The sequence below is a fragment of the Pteropus medius genome, unplaced genomic scaffold (assembly GCF_902729225.1).
Source record: "Pteropus medius unplaced genomic scaffold, Ma_sr-lr_union100, whole genome shotgun sequence".
Classification (NCBI taxonomy): Eukaryota; Metazoa; Chordata; class Mammalia; order Chiroptera; family Pteropodidae; genus Pteropus; species Pteropus medius.
Genome location: NW_024352787.1, coordinates 19,352,951 through 19,367,325, shown reverse-complemented (window position 1 = coordinate 19,367,325; position 14,375 = coordinate 19,352,951). Strand labels below are relative to the sequence as shown.

The window sequence follows — 14,375 nt, the reverse complement described above, 5'->3', positions numbered from 1 at the left end:
AAGGATACCATCAACAAAATGAAAAGATGACCTACGGAATGAGAGAAGATATTCACTTATAATACATCTGATAAAGGGTTAATATCCCAATATATAAAGAACAAATACAACAATAAAAAAAAACAAACAATACAGTTTTAAAAGAGCAGAAGACCTGAATAGATATTTCTCCAAAAAGGAAATACAGATGGCAAACAGACACATGAACAGATGCTAAAGGTCACTAACCATCAGAGAAATACAAATTAAAACTACAATGATATTTAACTTCATATCTGTCAGAATGAGTATCATCAAAAATCAAAGAAAAATAAGTGTTAGCGAGGATGCAGAGAAAAGGGAACTCACGTACACTGTTGGTGGGATTGCAAATTGGTACAGCCGCTATGGAAAACAGTCTGGAGGTTTCTCAAAAAATTAAAAATGGATCTACCTTTGACCCAGCAACTGCACTTCTGGGTATTTATTCAAAGAAAACTAAAACAGTAATTCATAAAGATCTATGCATCTGTATGTTCATGGCAGCACAATTTACAATAGCCAAGATATGGAAGCAACCTAAATGCCCATCAACAGACAACTGGATAAAGAAGTTATGGTTCGATATATACAACGAATATTTCTCAAAAAAAAAAAAAAAAAAATAGAAATCCTACCATTTGCAACAACATGGAGGGACCAAGAAGTTATTACTCTGAGCGAAATAACTCAGAGAAAGGCAAATACCATATGACTTCACTTATATGCAGAATCTAAGGAATAAAAAGAACAAACTAATTGAAAATAGACCCACAAAAAAAAAATTGAAAACAGAGGACAATCTGGTGATGGCCAAAGGGGATGGCAGTTAGGGGGCTGGGAGAAAGGGGTGAAGGGTTAAAGATGGGGAGCACAGCATAGGGAATGCAGTCAGCAGTAATGTAATGGCTATGTGTAGAGCCAGAGGGGTGATAAAGTAATCAAGGGGATCATTTCATAAACTATATAAATGTCTAACCAGTGTACTGTATACTTGAAACTAATAATAAAACAAAATGTTTTTAAAAAGTTATTTAAATAAAGTGAAAAGAAAACCCACAGAATAAGAGGAAATCTTTGCAAATCATATATCTGGTAAGGGACCTGTATAGAATATACAAAGTACTCTTACTACTCAATAACAGAAAAACAAATAATCCAATTTAAAAAGGATAAAGCACCTGAATAGGAATTTTTTTCAAAAAAAAAAAAAAATTACAAATGGCTAGTAAGCACATAAAAAAATACTCAACATCATTAATTATCAGGAAAATGCAAAATGAAATCACAATAAGATATTGTTTCACATCCATTAAGACAGCTGTAACTAAGACAGCTCTAAACAAAATAAAATAAAATAACAAACACTGGTGAGAATGTGAAAAACTTCGAACTCTTATACAGTTATTGTTGGTGACAGTAAATTGGTGCAGCCATTTTAGAAAACAGTCTGGAAGTTCCTCAAAAGGTTAAACATAGAGTTACTATATGAACCAGTAATTCCTCTACTAGGTGTATACTCAAAAGAATAGAAAACATATGTCCACACAAAAAGTTGTACATGAATGTTCGTAGCAGCATTATTCATAATAGCCCCAAAGCGGAAACAACCCAAACATCCATCAACTAACGAACTGATAAAATGTGGTATATCCAGACAATCGGATATCTGGCAACAAAAAGAAATGAAGGTTCAATCCATTCCATAGCATGGATGAATCTTAAAAACATTGAGTGATAAAAGCCAAACACGAAGGCCACATATTGTGATTTCACTTATTTGAAATGTCTAGAATAGGCAAATCCATATTAGTTTCATAGGGCTGGGAAGTTTGGGGAAAAATGGGAGTATGACTGCTAACAGATATAGGATTTCTCTTTGGGATGATGAAAATGTTCTAAAGTTGATTTTGGTGATAGCTGCACAACTCTGTGAATATACTAAATACTGTTGAACTGTACATTTTAAATCAGTGAATTGTATAGTATGTGAATTAAATCTCAATAAAGCTGTTTTACATTTAAAAAAAAAAAACAATAAGAAATCACCTCACAGTTGTCAAGATGGCTACTATTAAAAAAAGAAAGTGTTGGCAGCAGAAATTAGAACCCTTGTGCACTGTTAGTGGGAACATAAAATAGTGCAGCCTATATGGAAAACAGTATGATGGTTTCTCAAAAAATTAAAAATTGAATTACCATGTGATCTAAATATTTACTTCTGGGTATATATCCAAGAGAAATAAAGCAGTTTTTTCAAAGAGATATTTGTACAACCATGTTCACTACAGGATTGTTCACTGCATCTATTGCTTCCACAGTAGTTGGAAGCAATCTAAGTGTCCATCGATGGATAAACAAAATGTACATACAATGGAATATTATTCAGCCTTTAAAAGGAAGGAAATCTGAAACATGCAACAAAATAAATCTTGAGGATACTATACTAAATGAAATAAGCTAGACACAAAAAGAGAAATATTGTATGAGTACATTTGTATGAGGTACCTAGTCAAATTCATAGAGACAGAAAGTAGATTGGTAGTTGCCAGGGACTAGCAGGAAGGAGAATGGGGAGCTGTTATTAATGGGTGTAAAGTTTCAGTTTTGCAAGATGAAAAAGTTCTGGAAATAGGCTGTTCAACAATGTGAATATACTTAATAACACGAACTGTACACTTAAAAATGGTTGTTAAGATGGCATATTTCATGTTATGTTTATTTTACAATTAAAAAAATTAAAAATAAATTTAAAAAATTTTAAATCACTTCAGAATAACCTAAAACTATGGTCTTCCTGATATAAAAAGTGCAGTCTATATGAAGTGTAGCATTTCATAAAGTGACAAATAAATTATAATACATGGTTGAAAGTATTAAGTATCATTGTTCATAGAAATGGAAATTATCTGAGCACTTGAATAAAGGAGAGATATAAGTATACAAAGGAAGTTCCCAACTTGCGAAAGCTTAATTAAGTTACAAAATCCAATTGGAAGAAGAGACTGAGGAAGAAAAGGAAAAATAAACACTCTTTGGCAATCAAGAGGTATCTGACAATATCAATCCTGGAACTGGAAAATGATTTAAACTGAGGAAGAAATCCAAGACAAACTTTTCCAAGATTGGACTGCAAACTAACTCACTATGTTTAAAAGCCTAAAGTTGGTCCATCAGCAGCTTGACTATTTTGCTGGTCCAGAAACACACTAGAATCAGTAATATCTGGGAGAGCAGCCACTTTCCTAGAGCTAGTGGGGAATCTCTCCAAGCCCTCAGGTTAGAGCACCAGGTTGGCTCTGGTTTAAGATAGCTTTTGACATCTGCGAATGTTGTTTAAAGACTTATGATGAAATATTATGTCAATGTTTTCTTCAGCTAAAAATTTTTAATTCTCACATTGTTTTTTTTTCTATAATAGTTTTGTAGGAATGCTATCTGGTGTTTCAGTTCATTTTTATTTCTTTTTAAATTAAAAAAAAAATTTTTGTTACAGTTGACCTACAATATTATATTAGTTCAAGTGTACAACATAGTGATTAGACATTTATATAACTTATGAACTATCGCCCTGATAAGTCTAGTACCCATCTGACACCACATATAGTTATATTATTAACTATATTCCCTATGTCATCCATTATATCCCAGTGACTATTTTTATAACTGGTAATTTGTATATCTTAATCCTTTTATCTTTAGTTTATTTTTAAATGTCTTAGATTTTCCTGGATAGCAACAATGGTGATCCTATGGAGGGGGCAAAATACTTGGGTAATTTACTAGGTCTCTCAGTTACATTGGCAAATAAAGTGCATTTTCTTTAACTAGTGGCATTTTGAGGGGCTGGAGGAGGGAGAGGGGAAAGTAGAATGGTGGGGGCTCGAGGGAGAGAGATATGCAGAAGTCAGTCTCCTGTTTTTATGCTATTCTTTAATTTCTGGGCACCCTTAATTTCTCCTGCTTTTCACTTTTCTCTTCACCACCAGGCCTCCAGGGGATGCCTCCCCCTCCTCTTTAGAAGAAGTCTCATCCTAACACTGTCACCTCTGGTTCCACACACTTTCATGTCCACTCCTTTAAATTCCCCAATAGCCAGGGCTCAGATCCACCAGGTCCCTGACATGCACTACTTCTCCACTCAGGGTGGAGCCCTCTCCATCCTCAAGGTCATTTTTCATCTGTATTCTGCCACCTCTAAGGCTCAGCTGGACCCTCTTCATTTCCATCCAGTCTCTGTCTAACTCACTCAGCTCCACGGTCAATCTAGAGCTGGCTCTGCTGGTTTCAGATATTTATTTCTCCACTTATACTGAAGTTTGTATTACTCCCTGCTTCCTAATTATGCTGGAAGCATGGGGTACGTGTGCTTTTGTTTGCTCTCCTGTGGATCCATTTAGCAGCTGAAAGATGTGCAGAAAGATTTAGATTTAGGTGGCTGTCAACATCTTCCTCACCTCTGAAATAAAATACCTACACAGGGCTCTAACACTGCAGGACTCTGTATCAGTGTTTCTGAAGACACAGGGTTCTCAGTAAACTAGAGATATTCAAAAATAAGAATGGTGACCTGAAATACTTTTCAATACTTTATTTAAAATTGACAAATATTATATCCTAGCTATAAGCAAACTCAGTAATGCATTACTAGGAGCCCTAAAAAGAGTATCAGAGGTCCTTAGTAGTGAAAATGTTAGGAACCATGACTAGTCAAACTACAAATGTATGATGGTATAATATGTAAGATGTTCTCTAGAGTAAGTGTATAAGCCCACATTTGCCCTGACAAAGCAAACAAAATTCATATAATAACTATATGCAATATCAACCCAAGTTTAATAGACTATAAAAATTGCAATCATTTTGCTATGGATTTCTAGCAGGTTACCATAGATACATTTATATTCCTCTGAGCTAAATAGTAAAAGGAAAAAATATAATTATTTTTAGTCCATCTATAAAATAGTAAGCTAATTAATCTGCATTATGCTTAAACATTTCTTCTGCATAGTCTTGAAAAAGAATTTTTTAAAAAGCCTTTCCTTATACATTATTTTTTTCTCCTTAAAATACAGTCTTTAATACAACTTAGCTCCTGACAACTTTTAAGGTAATTACCTTCTTTTGATTTTATGAAATACACTATAATTTCAATGATTCAGAAATTCTATCAATGAGCATGCCATATTTATAAAAAGAATGATGAAAGAATAAATATTGAACTTACAATGGATTTTTTTCTTTAATGTCAAGATTAATTTGTAAAATTTTGCATCAATTTTCCTACTGCTTCAGGTTAAAATATTGTTCAAGATGAAGAGAAAATTTTTTGATTCTTTCCCTGTTTATTTTTAAGCTGATCTATTTTATAGTTTTAAAGACAACTAGCATGTTCTTCCTCAAGGCACAATCCTCTATGGCCCTACTTTACCACCCAGCCTTGGGAATGCTGCATTTTAGCAAGGCAAAACAAGTTCACGATGATAACGTGATTAGCTAGAAAACCCCAAGCTCCTGAACCACCACCACCTTACCTCAGACTCATCGGTAGATTCTTCAAAAGACCCGGTTTCCTACAAAACACAGAGGGAGGGGAAACGGTCAGAACAGATGACAAAAGAATAAAAAATATTTTCAAGTGAAGAGTCCTCATGTCTCTACCACCAATACCTACCTGCCCTTTTTTGGAGGTAATTTACAATTACAGTTTAAATGACTCCACATAGTCTGACTCTCACAGGACTCCTACTTCTCTACACCCTGAAGGACTGAGATGGTTACTCTGGGGCCACACAAATCCACTGCTCCTGCTGACCTCCAAGTGGTCAGCAGGTTAACAAATGATGCCAGGAATTGTTATGTGAGTACATGGAAGGCTTTTCTCTTGCTAAAAATGCAAATTGGTCTGGCAAAGCAGCCTTACTAATCTCAGAAGGGAAGAGGAAATTGCCATCTCAAATTATCTATAAGCCAATTTTTATAATGAAAAGCTCTTGTGCTATTAATTATTATGCTATTAACCTGGTTGAATTAAAATGATTGTCTTGCTTAAACAGCTCTTACAAAAGAATTCTTCTCGAGTGGTACGTATCAGACAGTGTGCAAACAAGCTGTATAATTTACATCTACTCTTTAAACCATTAACTGGAAGACAAATTCTGCCATTTAACACAGTTTTCCTCTTGCTAGATAATGAATCTTGCTGCTCTGGAAAAAACAAAGCAAAAAGGAAAAAAAATTGACTTGATCCTGCTAATCTCTCACCTGTCCACTGAAAGGGAGAATGTGCTGATGCCACGCATCCTCAAAGAGGTCAGCAAAATGAAGATTTACTTAACGTACTTATAGATATCAATAGCAATAAAAGGTTACAACTAATATGCTGACACTGAATGTAAGTATTTTACAATCCACAAGATAAAGAAAAACAAAAAAAAGGGACATTTTAGATATAACTAATATTTTTCAAGAAAAAAATGAACATTTTAAAGAAAGTTAGATGCATATATTACTCAATGCAAATTGGATAGCAGGATAAATACAAATCTGGTGTTTGAAAACATTTTAATTTTGTTCATGGACAATCACTAAGAACACGGCAGGTGGCACAGGTTGCCTGGGGATCAGCCTTGTGAACAATACAGTCCCAGTTCTCAAAGGCCATCTGTAAAATTGAGATGAAAGTTACATGTAATTATTTTACTGTAGTTATATCATTAACCATGATGAACATGAGAACCTCCTCTACATTCCAATGCAGCCTACTTAGTTTAATGTTACTCTAAGTATTAGGAAGTTATTATTAATTTGGAGCTACAATCTATCCACAGTAACTTTATGTTGGTAGCACCAACATGATACATTAAAAAGCCAATTATTCTACTACTATTTCATAGTTCCCCAGAGAGTTAATGACACATATCATGCCTACCCTTCTAAATTGTTTCTACTCTGTGCTAACTAGCTTCAGTTCAAGGTTTTAGTCCACTTACCATCCTGATCGTTCTCTTTTGGTCACACGCCACTTAATAACAGTCACTATTCTGACATCTTTATCTTTATCTATCTATCATATATATTACCATAATGCTAAATGCTTTACTGGTAGCATCTTGAAATTTCCTAATTACCCCTGAGATAAGAACGCTGAGGCTTAGAGGCTGAACTTCTAACATCCTTACCATCCCTGACAGTCCTTGATATTAAGTTATCAGTATTAGCAAAAACAGGCTTTGACAACTGTGCCAATGAACCACACACACATTCCTATTCCCCAACTCCAGAACTCTAAAAAGACACTTAACTATCTTTTCAGAAAATTACATTAAACCTAAGAAACTTTTTTTCTTATTTAGAATTCATTCAAATATGCACGAGGGGTAAAGGGCAAATATCCCACTTACATTCTTGATTAAAACAAAAACATAAGTCCCCATCCAACAATTTCAATCCCCAAACTCTAAACCAAATTATACTCTTGCTTCTCAGTGTAAAGCAGGCAGTGCCAGAATCTGACACTTCAAAGCATGCAGACCTCAGAAACTTGAGTCTTCAGGGAAAACCAGGCTTTCAGGGGCACTTCCCATGGATGCTGGTATCAATCAAGAACATTTCCCCAGAACACTCTCAGACTTATCCTAAGCACCAAGCACCAGCACAAACCTCCCAAACATAGCTGTGACTTCAAAAAAAAAAAAAAAAAAATACACATATATATATATTACACTTTTGCCCACAATCCTACCAAAGCAATGCATGAATGACTTCAAGAATTAGCCAGTTCTGTTATTTCTTAGTTTCATTCATTCATCAAGTCTCTCTGCTTAATGCTCTAGAGACAGACAGGCAAACAAGACATGACCTGAAACATCCCCAGTAAGGGATCCAAGAGGCAAGAAAACTTGAGAAAGGTTACAATTATTACAATTTAGAGTCATTGGTTTTCAAATATTTTTTAATTTCACACTCTATCTTTCAAAGAATCTAACTTCGAATTATGAAAATATAAGTTATAAAATTGTACTGTTCTCTAAGTGAAATAAGCCAGACAAAATCACAAATATTGTAGTATCCTTTTATATGAGAAAGCAGAACAGAGGTTAGCAGGGCTGGGGAAGGGAGTGATGAAGGGTTATTTCTCAATGGGTACAGAGTTTCAGTTTGTGATGATGAACAGTTCTAAAGATGGGTGGTGACAGTGGTTGCACAGTATGAATGTACCTAATGCCAATGAATCACAAACTTAAAAATGATTAAAGTGGTAAATATTATGTTATGTATATTTTACCACAATAAAAAAAATTGTGATGTTCTGGTAGAAACAAAAATGATGGGCTAGAAGGTACCCAGTGACACACATGTACACCGAACGAATTCTGGGCAACAGGCTAAAAGCTAAACTAGACAATTGTTTCATTTTACCTTTCTTTTGCAAATCAATCCTTAAACTCAACCATCTATCCAAACCTAATGATCTTGGTGCCCTGACATGAAATCCCCTGAATCTATTCATCAACTGCTATCAGGATTATCCTCCTAAAATAGAATTATCTTCCTATACCCCTCAGCTGGCACCAAATACTAACAGCCTTATCCTAATGGTTATCCTTTAAAATACACTGTGGATAAACCCAAAGGTTTTGCCTCTTTGTCCCCCCACTATACTACCCAAAGGAAGAGCTAAACACTCATTTTCTGGTGATGATGATAAGAAATAAGCAGCTGATCTAAAACAGTAACATTTTCCTTCCTCTACATATTACTTTTCTTTTCCACTTAACAAGCAATACCAAGTGGACTTTCTCTAGGCAGATGCTGGAATTATTAGCTCCTATCTAGGAGACACTTACAGAAAGGAGCCTGGAAGAAGGCAGCAAAAAACAGGGATAGAGCTATTCAGACAGAATGTTAATCACCTAGCAGCAGCCCAAGAAAGGTGCTAATTGAACTCTCAGAAGACTCCTCCAATAAAGGCTTTCAACCTACTCCCAACCCTAATCCTAACATCAGCAGAGAGCCCAGAACAGTGGCCTTGAACACAACTCAGCACAGTTGGCCTCAGAGGCCAGAGGGGTCAGGAAGGCTGTCAGTCCAGAAAGAAAGAGAAGCCAGGACCTCCTGGGTTGTAAAGCCCTCAGGATTCTGAGAGTATACACAGTTTGTTAGGGAGGAGAACAGAATTTGGTGGAAAATGAGAGGCTGAAGCCTAAAAAAAAAAAACAGCTCCAAACTCTACAGGATGAAGAAACAGAACACAGACCAAGCCCCAGGAATCAGACTGGGCTGGAGATAAGACAGGAAACACTCAAGGCTGTACTGCCACCTTCTCTCCCTTCCCAGCAACCCATGTGTCATAACAGAATTTAATGGAAGAGAGGGCATGATAGCTCCCAATGTCTGACACAGGCACAGGAAAGAGGAAGTATTTTGTGATATGTACTTGATATCCCTGTGTTACAGAGCCTCAATTTCAAAAAGGTTTTGGGTACCCAAGGACTAGGCTGGTTGGGTAGGAAAGATAAAAGAATACCTGGGGAACTAGCAGGAGCAAGAAGACTCAGTTAACTAACCATGTTCAATCCACTAGCCTCAGCTACCGGCCACCACACTTGTCATATTCTGCAAGTAATGAAAAACCTTAATACTTGCCCCACCTTGGTGACTTAGTGACCCAATCCCAAATCTGACTTTGCATTGGAACCATCTAAATTCACTTTGAGGAACTGGCTAATACACTCCATTTCAAATATTCTGATTCAGCTACATAGCTATAAATAAGAGCCTAGAATCATAAGCATTTGGTAACAAAAACATAAAAAGTACCAAGTACCTAGAAGACAAAAAAGCAACTGTGACTGAGCAGCCATGAATGGGTAGCTGCATGAAACCCAGAAGCCTCTGATCTGACAAGCGCTCCCTCTCCAAGGTGGTAATATGGGTGCTAAGAATGCTACTAAAAATCGGCTAGTGACATCAGCCTCTAGCCAACCAACCCACACGAATATGAAAGGAAAAACTAACAAGGCAATAAGCATGTCCAACTAAGCTAACTTGTGACTATACTTTAGTTAAATGATGGTAAAAGAATAGGCCCTCTAAAAAGTTCTCTGATCCTGTGCTTTTGCAACTTCTTGTTTGGGGCTTTGTTTTTCCTTTCGTTATTAGTAAAGTTGCTTTTAAATGCTCTGACGTGGCCAAACTGTAAGAAATGAGAATCGTGCATCCCTAAGATACACCCACATTTGGATGATAAATCGTTGCCCTCTTTATAAGACAACCATTTCAATTGGGCCACTTTAAAATGCTGTATCTCATGTTATACAAGAGTCCTGGAGAGTAAAATCCTCAACTTTCAGGCAAGAAAACACTCAAATATTTGCTGACTTTTCTTTTACACATGGGGCACAACGACATAGGAATATACATGCTCATGAATGTGCCTCTGATAATCCGTAAATGCTCTACAATAAAGACAGAATTTCCATAATTTCTAAAACAAAGAGGGAGAATTCAAAAAGTAAACTATCCAATTTGGTTAAGGAATAGATGGTCTGATTGACCAAAAATTTTAATGGACTAGGTTCCCTGCTGTCTGGTAGGAAAGATGACAGGATACCTGGGGAGCTGGCAGAATGAGGAGTGCAGGGAATGTATTCTACAACACATATGAATTAATAACTTTCAAAAGTTTCAATTAAATTAAAAAGCCAACACAAATTCTACTGAACCTTACGATTTGACATTTTCAATTGAGAAGGCCAGTCTCCCCCTAATAAATTAATTTAAACATTTTATTAAGCACCTAGGACCTATAAAGCACTAGCCCTGTGAGAGATACAGACATGAGTAAGCTCTCGTCCTTATTCTTGAGGACTCAGCAATCTGTAGAAGAGATAAGACAAATACACAAACAACCAGACTTCAAGCAGAATGTTATTCATAAGGGACGTCTGGACAAATACTGTTGGGCATCTATGATTATGAAGGTCAACTATAAATCTTTCTGGTGCTAGATAAAACTGCTGTTTAGAAGATTTCCAGGCAGAACGCAGGATCTTAACTTTTCCTGTGAACTATATAACATACGTGTAGTTATTTTTGTGGACTACCTTTACCACACTCAGCATAAACAAAGAGCTCTCAATAGCTCTTAGAAAATGTTCACTCATATCCAAAAAGTGACTTTTGGTTTGAGGGTCTATGAACTGTTTTACGTTAATTCACTTAGTACACATCTCACTATTTTGATTCTTCCTAAAATTAAAGGGGGGAGGGGAGATAAAGCAATCACCAAAGAACACCATGCTTAGGAAAATTAAGAAGAGAGGTTTACTTCTGTATTGCTCATCATGAAGGGCTGTTTGCATTCACAGTACACGGTGCTAAGAAAAAAATCTTCCTCTGCCATAACCTGTCATCGTAGTTACTTCTAAAACACATCTCACTTCTTAAAGCATTCAGGGGGGAAAAATTATGTCAAGATTTTCTAAAAAGCTCAAAGTATCAGAAGAGAACAATGAGAAAATTTATTTAACTCACTTTTGTATACTTTCAGCCTTCAAATACTTTAATAAAGGCCTACTATATTTAATGCAAAATGCACAAAGCACAGTGAGAAAGTTTAACCATTTTTAATTGAAAAAGGGCTGATAATATAGGTACAATTATTTACTAAATTTCTTTAAAAACAGAACAACAGTTTGTGAATATTTGCTCCTTTCTGCTATTGATAATAGGCTACTGGTCTTTTTGAAAATGACACTGACACCACAGACTAAGAGGGAGGAGTGAATGCCTGCTCTAACCATATGCTGGCAGTTAAAACATCAAAGATGAAATGATGATGTGAAGGAAATTTAAGAAGGTGATAAGGGCTAATTCTATTCATAAAGTAAAAAAATAATTTAGAATTACATTCTTAAGTATTTTTTAAAAGGCAGGATGTTCTAGTGAAAAACCATAGCTTTGAAGAGAGAAGATGGGATTTATTATAGATATAAGTCTGAGGAAGTTACTTAAGTTGTCTGAATTTCAATTTATTTATCTGCAAAATTCACTGCTAACACATACTGAGTGTCAAGCACTATTCTAGTTGTCAGACATACATCAGTGAACTAATCCTTGCCATTGTGGAGCTTCCATTCTAATGGGAAGAATATACAAAAACATACAGAATGGACAGAAAAAATAAAGATGAGCGCTAAGGAGAAAAATGCAGGAAAGAGGTTTCATAGAATGGTCAGGGAAAGTCTCACTCAAAAAGATAACACTCGGACAAAGACATGAAAGGAAATGGGTGAGAAAGCCCTGTAGATATCTGGGGTCAAAAAAGGGAGCAGCAGAACAACAGTCCTTAGGTAGAAACATGCCAGTCTTGTTGAAGCTAGAGAAACCAAGTAGAGCTGATGCAAAGTGATAGAAGGGAAGAGCAGTGAAAAATGAGGTCAGAGAAAGGGGACAGAGAAATGGGGGCAAGGCCCTGTAGGGCAACTAGGCTATTACAAGGACTCTCGCTTTTCCTCAGAGTGCAATGAGAAGCCATTGGAAGGTTTGGAACATAGGTGCTAGTCCTGACTTACATATCAGAAAAAAACATTTGCCACACAGAATTCTTCTGTGAGGACCAAATGCAAAGTAAAAACTGAAAAATGCTGTAAAATTCAAATCATCCTAATTTTATCACTAACTTTCTACATGTCTTTCTACATCAGACAGCTTTGTCAAACTCCTCTCCTGCACAAAATAGTAAATACAAAAAGCAACTGTCTCCATTTCTACTACCTTATATCTAAGAATGTTAAGTTCTTCTTTTTGCTCTTAAATCAAATCACCAAAAAACTGTATTTCAACACGAAAGATGAACAGTATGAAAACCAATTTCATCACTATCATCAAACCCAGCAATGAGTCATGAAATTACATGTCAATGAGCATTTTCCTTTGAACTGCCATGAACAGAAAAGGGAGGCTCCTGTGGTAAGTAGGGGACTCCTCTGTTATCACAATTAAGCACCCAAACCAAATATCTAACTTATTTCTTAATTATTGGCATAAATCAAATGTACACAGGGCAAATTTTCATTATATAAATGAAGTATGTTGCAAATGGTACAAATTATAAACTAGGTAAACTTCTGTTATTGTGGTACTAAACAGCTCATCATCAAATCCCTGCTTAGAGGCACTTTTGGAAACTGATGGCCCCATTAATTTGTGAGGAAAAACAGTGCCAAGCTGAAATGACCCTGTTAATGGAAAATAAAGGTAGTTCCCCAGGTTCTAGTCTTTGTCTACTCTTTTTTGTGTCCTTTATGATACTCTGTCATTTCAACTAATGCCTGACTGCCACTATTGCCTGTATGAAAATAACTATTGCCTCATTACCTTCTACCCTAAACTCCAGTGCCACATTGCTAGGTGCTGACTGGACATTGCCATCTGATGTCCTACAAGCAACAAATAATGCCTCGTATCTTTTACTATGCCCAATTTTTACTAGACACTTTGACTTTGTGTACTAATTCATTTCAACTAAAACCACCTTCGAAGGACGGCACTTCTTCATCTTGTATTTAAAAGTTAAATAACTAGCCTAAAGCCATATTAAGAAAGAGAACCTACCATAGTGGCTTTGCTTTGTATCTAAATACAACAGATACGAAACACAATTCATCATCTCCTCTCCCAGCCCTTCTGCAAATCCACTCTCACTATCCTACACCGAGTGGAAAGGAATTTAAATTTCAGTCATTTGGCCTCAAAAGTCAAATGTCATCTCTTATGCCTCTCATAGGCAGTAAATCCCTGGGAGCCCACGCTACCTTCAAGCAAAAATTTCACTGAGCACAGGTCACAGGGGAAGACCCCTACCGCCCGCCAAAAAAAAGGGGGCCGCCTCACGATCGCCGGGGGCGGGTTTCGGTAGGCTTTCAGCCTTCCAAGAGCAGGTATCCCACCCGCGTCTCTGCTCCCGAAATGGCCTTTCACTGCCCGCCAGCCCCGCTGTGGGCCTGCCTTGCTCTCCAGCAGCTTCGCACCTCCACATGCTCCATCTCGAGCCCCCAACCACCTTCCTTCTCCCAGCAGTTGCAGCCTTTACCTGTTCCTCTGCTTCCGCCATAGTGCTGACGAGAGTCACGTGACAGACCCGGAACTGAAGGAAAACAGGACGCTGGGGCCCAGGGACTGCTGGGAAATGTAGTTTTAGCCGCATCTGAGCTGGGCGTCTTTTCTAGATGGTGAGGCTGGCTATTGGTTTCTGCTTTCAAACCTGCAAGCTCCATGAAATTATGCTTTGGAGAATCTGAACATAACCATTGTAAATGTTTTATTCTATTGTTGGTCTATTTTTGTGTGTG

At 36.7% G+C, this 14,375-nt stretch overlaps 1 protein-coding gene across 3 annotated transcripts in view; it reads right to left on the bottom strand.

The window, feature by feature from the left end:
* The window catches only part of VPS41 (VPS41 subunit of HOPS complex), a 168,449-nt gene extending 154,284 nt beyond the window's left edge, over window positions 1-14,165 (bottom strand). For 2 of the 3 annotated variants that reach the window (XM_039849427.1, XM_039849429.1), the window contains exons 1-2: window positions 14,117-14,165; window positions 5,553-5,591 (exon numbers count right to left, since the gene is read on the bottom strand). In XM_039849427.1, the coding sequence (XP_039705361.1) occupies window positions 5,553-5,591; window positions 14,117-14,137 (60 nt within the window). In that variant the 5' untranslated portion in view covers window positions 14,138-14,165. Of the gene's footprint in view, window positions 1-5,552; window positions 5,592-14,054; window positions 14,085-14,116 lie in introns of those variants that run through there. The other variant, XM_039849428.1, reaches the window with a different exon arrangement.
* Between the last annotated feature and the right edge of the window lie 210 nt (window positions 14,166-14,375).